Source organism: Emiliania huxleyi (genome assembly GCF_000372725.1).
Source record: "Emiliania huxleyi CCMP1516 unplaced genomic scaffold EMIHUscaffold_483, whole genome shotgun sequence".
Taxonomy (NCBI): domain Eukaryota; phylum Haptophyta; order Isochrysidales; family Noelaerhabdaceae; genus Emiliania; species Emiliania huxleyi.
Window position 1 is genome coordinate 5175 of NW_005198367.1, and position 5714 is coordinate 10888.

At 60.8% G+C, this 5714-nt stretch overlaps 3 protein-coding genes across 3 annotated transcripts; 2 read left to right on the forward strand and 1 right to left on the reverse strand.

Annotated features, from left to right (window-relative positions):
• Window positions 1-420: 420 nt before the first annotated feature.
• On the forward strand, window positions 421-747 carry EMIHUDRAFT_245928 (hypothetical protein; the record flags this gene model as incomplete). Its single annotated transcript, XM_005767584.1, has 2 exons — window positions 421-516; window positions 664-747. The coding sequence occupies 2 exons, from the start codon at window positions 421-423 to the stop codon at window positions 745-747; spliced, it is 180 nt and encodes a 59-aa protein (XP_005767641.1).
• Window positions 748-2304: 1557 nt separating this feature from the next.
• On the forward strand, window positions 2305-3015 carry EMIHUDRAFT_119413 (hypothetical protein; the record flags this gene model as incomplete). The annotated part of the gene is made up of 1 exon (XM_005767585.1): window positions 2305-3015. One exon carries the CDS (start codon window positions 2305-2307, stop codon window positions 3013-3015), a length of 711 nt encoding a protein of 236 aa, XP_005767642.1.
• A 1823-nt stretch (window positions 3016-4838) lies between these two features.
• Window positions 4839-5714, reverse strand: EMIHUDRAFT_245930 (hypothetical protein; the record flags this gene model as incomplete). Its single annotated transcript, XM_005767586.1, has 4 exons — window positions 4839-4851; window positions 5105-5289; window positions 5362-5479; window positions 5548-5714. The coding sequence occupies 4 exons, from the start codon at window positions 5712-5714 to the stop codon at window positions 4839-4841; spliced, it is 483 nt and encodes a 160-aa protein (XP_005767643.1).

Genomic DNA, 5714 nt, shown 5'->3' on the forward strand with positions numbered 1-5714 from the left:
CACCCCCCAGCATTTTGTGGGCTAGGAATAGCCGCCAGAGAGCCGATTTTGCCCCCAAAGTCGTGAAATCGTGGCTGAAACTCCAATATCTTGGATAACCTGACCAGTCTCAAGGCTCATGTAGCTCCAAAGGATGATTTTCCTCTCGAAAATGCTGCGAAATGAGGCGTAAAATCAAGGGCCCGGAGGGTCTGACCACGAGTCTCTGGGGGGGTCCTCGGCCACGATCCCCCCCTAGCATGTGGTGAAGGTGCTGGGGGGGGGCGGGAGCCCCCCCCTAGCATGTGGTGAAGCCTCTGGGGGGGTCGGACCCCCCCCCTAGCATGTGGTGTGAGTAGAAGCGCGCCCCCCTCCCTGGAAGCGATGTGCGCCTGCTCTGGCGCATGCAACGCGCAGCAATGCTCGCCTTGCCTCGCGCAAATGCGACCGTCCTCGCAGCCGACAGTCCACCGCCTGCTAAAGAAGCACAGCGACGAATGCGGCACCGGCGACACATGGCAGGCTGGTCATGACGCAGTTATAGGGTGTTGTGTGCCGTCAGAGTGACTCTCTGTGTCAGGGATAGTCAGGGCCGTCCATCAGAGCTCCAGTAAGCTCGGAGACACACCCCATTAGTGCGGCTCGACCTCTTTGAGTCACTGCCTTCCCGCGGTTTTGCTGTAGAGCCTCTACAACCAACTCTACAGCAAAAATCGCGCGCTCTACAGCGCTCTACAACGCACGCAGTTCGTCCCGCGCCGGATGTAGAGCTCTACAGCTCTACAGCGCTCCAGAGCGCTCTACAGCTCTACAGCTCTACAGCGCTCTACACTCTACATCCTCTACACCCTCCCTCAGACGGCCCTTTGAGCCCTTTGTGCTTGTTGGGGCTCCGCACCGTTTTTGGAGAGCGGCCTCCGCCCACCCAGATCGCACGCCGGCGCTGCGCGCTCAAAGGCGGCTTGGCAACCATCCTCCGAGCACCGTGACGGCAAAACCCGCATTCGATAAATCGACCAAGTACCGAATCCGCCACGCCACGCAGTTTGAAATACATGTAAATGACTATGCCCCGGACGAAATTCTTTTTCCGAGCTAGACTTGTGAGCTAGACTTCGTTGTTAATTAATGAAACAAGCGAAGGGACACACACCACACAAACGCACCGCACCGCTGAATTCGCACCGCTCCGCACCCCGCACCCCGCGCCCGCCCCCCCCCCCCCCCCGCCCCCGGGGGAAAGAGACGAGGAGATGGAACAGCCCGAGGAAAGGAACGGAACAAACCCGTATGGGAGGGTAAAGTTGTGCGTCACGCTGCCCGGCGTTTCTCACTTTCAGGGACAGCCCCGCCCTTTGTTGAGCACTTGGAGCACTTTGAGTGCAGTCTCGGTAACCTCCATCCAGGCCCGGGAACCTGAGAAGCGCACCCAGCGGGCCGGATGATCGGTATCGGGTCAAGAGAGCCCTAGCCCTCCCTTACCGGGTTTCTCCTTTATTTCCACTTAACTGCAGGACGCCCCCTCTACTCGTGGGCACCTGTTTTTCTTGCATTTTAATGAAGGCGAGTGTAGGCCTGTAGCGTTGCTCGGCCGCGGCGCGGTGCGGCGGCGTCACAAATCCGACGGCAGAGCACCGGGACGCGGTCGGGCGATCTGAGGTCCAACTAGGCGTATGCATTGCCCATCCAGGGCTATCACCTGGACCCATCAACAGGCGCCTGCCCCCCGGCGGCGCCGTGCTCAGGAGGTGTTGTTCACACCTGGCCAACCATTTTAATGAAGTCGAGTCTTTTTGCGTTGCTCGCGTCTCCGGCGAGCGAGGAGCGGGGACACAACCATTTCTGGAATCGTGTGTCCACGAACAAGATTTTTTTTTTTTGAGCTAGACTTCGTTGTTAATAGGAACAAGCGAAGGCACACACGACATGACGCCAAACACACGATTGCACGCACCGCACCGCACCTCGCACCCGCGCCCGCCGCCCCCCGACCCCCGCCCCGCCTAGGTGGGAAAGAGATGAGGAGATGGAACAGCCCGAAGGAGGAACCCCAAACACGTATGGGAGGGTTCAGTAATGCGCCACGCTGCCCGGCGTCTCTCACTTTCCGGGACAGCCCCGCCCTTTCGAGGCAGGAGAGTGACGGCTACCCCGTACGCCCTGGTGCTGCTACCCCGACGCCGACCGCCCATTCCCCCTCCCCTTCCCCAACCCCGACGAGCCGATGACCAAGCCTCTGCCAGCGCGCCCCCGAGCCCTTCCCCCCCCCCTCCCCCCCCCCACCACCACCACCACACTCACACACACTTTTTTTTTTGCATTTTAATGAAGTTGCTGTTGTTGCTCGCCGTCGCCTCTCCGGCCGCCGGCTTCAGCGTCGGCGCTCGCAATCCGGATGGCTTCAGCGGCGCTGGCGCTCGCACGCCGCTGCACCGCTCGCTGCCGCCGCAGCTCGTGCTTGGCCGTGTGCAGCGATTCGTGAGCAATCGCGTCATCTCGCCGTTCAAGCGGGACCAGATCGCGGAGGAGATCGAAGCTGCAGTCCTGACCGACGAGATCGAGGACGCGATGCCAGAGCCCGTCGTGCTTTCCGAAAAGAAGCTGACGGCTGCCGATAAACTGCTCGTAAAACTCGGCGTGAAGACGGAGGACGAGTGCGTGGTGCCGGAGGAGGGCGAGGACCTGATGGAGCAGATCAAGTGCGCCGGCCGCGCGGGCATCATCTCCTACGTCATCTGGGAGTGGATCTTCTGGATTGGCGCTGGAGGCATCGCGGCAGTCACGTACTACCAGGCGACGGGTGGCTGGCCCGACCTCAGCAACCCCGACGACCAGGCCAAGGTCGGAGCGTCGGCGTTCGCGCTCGTCAACGTGGCTCGCTTCGCCGTTCCGCTGCGGATCGGCCTCGCGCTGTCGACGACGCCCTGGGTCGACGAGAACATCGTGTCTCGCTTCACGTCGGGCGAGGACGACGACGACAAGGACGGCGGCAGCGGCGGCGGCGAGGAGAAGGCCGAGCAGGCGGCCCCTGCGTAGAGCAGGCGGCCCCTGCGTAAGCCGCCGTAGCGGGTGCTCGCGGCCCTAAGGTCCTTCCACCACGCTGTTCTGTACGCAGAGGGCTTCTAGGAGAGTGCGGTGACACGATTGCGCAGCGCACTTGTCGCGTCTAGCAGCGCGCATCATAGAGCCGAATAATGCACCGCGATACGGCTACATGTGTATCATGTGCAATTCAAAGGCCAAAGCGAAACTCCCTCTATCCGCCTTTGCCCCCCCCCGCCCTCCGCCGCCCCTCACTGACACACCCCCGACACGCACTTACAACTCTGGGCCGGCGCGGGGGCCCCAGAGGGTGTCCATGCGGGGGGGAGATGGGGTCCCATGGCCCGCCGCAGGCGCCGATTTTTTGGAGTTTTTTTTCTTTTTTCGCGATTTTTTACTTGTTTTCATGGGAATTCGGCGTACTTGCGGCCATGCTATCACGCCTTGCGACAGCCTGTCGGCGCAGCTGACCGTGCCATGATGCACAATTGATCACCTGCATAGCTCGCGGCCTTTGTATCAAGCATTCAGTGATGACGTGATCGTACGGCCAGTAGGAAGGTGTCCTTCCAGCTGCGTGCACGCTTCTGGCGCAATGCGCGTCACCTCGGATTGGCTGCTGGCACTCTCGAGGCTATGCCTACACAGCCTCGCGCGCATGGGCAGTCAAGAGGGACCACGCACCTTCTCAGGACAGCGCCGGCGCCTCTCTCTTGGACCGGCAAACTTGGTGGTCTCGTGTCACCAATGTGGGACCAGTGCGGCATCGCGCCATCGACAGCTCTGAACTGCGCCTCACCACTGACCGGGAAGGCCGCCAAGTGGGCCAGCACAGGTCGCACATTGTGGCAGCAGTCAGCAGTGCATGGCTGATAGCTAGAGCAGCAGCGTCAGGGTCGCAGGGTCGGATCGTGTCAAGCCTCTCGCCCGGCCGGCCGCGTGCAGACGTCGGCCTGTCTGCTGTCTGGAGTGATCTGTCGGCGGTCAGTACGACCGATCAGGTCGGAGTTTTCTGATGGTTGGAGGGTCTATCTGTATGTACTCCTCGAGATCTCTCCAAATCTGCCCTCTGATCAACCGTGATCATTCGGGAAGTCGGTGCTCATAGAGACTCATAGAGCCGGAGCCCCGTTTCCGCACTGCGGCGCGGCGCACGGTGCCTCCGGGGGGCCCCGCGCCGGCCCAGAGACTTACAAGACAAACCGGCGTTCTGCTCTCAAAAGAAAAGAAAAAAACTAGAGCTGTCAAACGTTAACTTTGGGCCTAACAGTTGCACTATTGTTGGCTGAAAATCCTCAACGTTGTTCAAGTGTTCTCCCCAGCCCAAGCTGTTACTGTTTGTTACTGTTGTTACTGTTGTTCAGTGGCCAGCAAGCAGAAAATGCCAAAAACCCCGGGTAAAACCCGAAAATACCTGGGTTTTTCCAGGTATTTTCGGGTATTACCCGCACTGGACGCTGGAGATCGTCGTGGGTCACTGCCAGGCCTTCCTTATTGTTGTTCAGCTGGCCTAACGTTAGCTACTGTTGTTGGGGAGCCCCACTGTTGTTCTGTTGTTACTGTTAACACTAGCAACACTGTTCAGCTCTTAACGTTTGACAGCTCTAAAAAAAACGGGAAGGAGGAGACCAGCGGGGGAGACTCCCCGCCTATGCAACACCCCAGAGAGGGGCTGCCATCGCCGAAGCTGTGCCTAAGCATAACTCCCAAACCCGCAGCGGCCCGGGGGGCCTTGGGGGCAGCCTGCCGGACCGCTGTTGCACGGGGCTAAGCACCAGAAGGGGGATGGGCTGTCGTCCGTGCTTCCCCTCTTTTCGTCAGAAGGCTTCCCTGCAAGAAAGCGATCGCCAACTCGCTGGCCTCTCCGCAGGCCCCCCGAACGCGTGCGAACTCATCGGCGCGGGCTCTCTCGGCTACGGGACCGGCCCCAGCTTCGGCTGAGGGCTAACAAGCTGCCGAGCCCAAATCACTGTGAGAGTCGTGATTTCTTGTTGGTTAATAAAAATCTCTCTCTCTCCCTGCAGCCATCCGCCGCCTCGCCAACCGGGTCCTCATGAAACACCGCAGCTCTGACATGTGCGACCTGTTTACCGGCCGCACCGCCGACTCGCGCCGCCTCATTGTCGACGACATGCGCGAAATCTGCCGCCGCCCGAAAGCGATCGCCGCAGTCCGCGCAGTCCGTGTCGAGGGTGGCGGCTTAGGAGACGGTGACTTCGGCGAGGGCGACGGCTCGAGGAGCTCGAGCTCTCGCCGTCCTTCGCCTAGCTGTGCCGTTGGCAGCAGCTGCAGAGTCGGACGATGATCGACCGACGAGGAGCTTGGGGCCGGGCGCGGCACCAGCCGTGGGATGCTTGCATGGCCATGATCGGCAGCATACTGCAGCTCAAAGGCCGCGATCATCCGTTCTGGAAGAGCTTTTGCCGGCTCCCACGACTCATCGTCGTACCCAACCCACCTGACGCGAGGCAGGGTGGCGCTGCGTTGTGGGTGCTCGCGAACAAGTGTTGTGGCTGGGTCGCTCACCGAGTGAGGTACTCTGCTACGCCAGACCGCATGCGCCTTCGCAGCAGCCTGTCCACTTTTCTGGTCATCGGGGCTCCATCCCTCATGTTCATCGGGGTGATCTCGGACGATGTCTCGATGGATCTGAGGGTGACGATCGCGCTGAAGAGAAGGTTGTGCACCCGCAT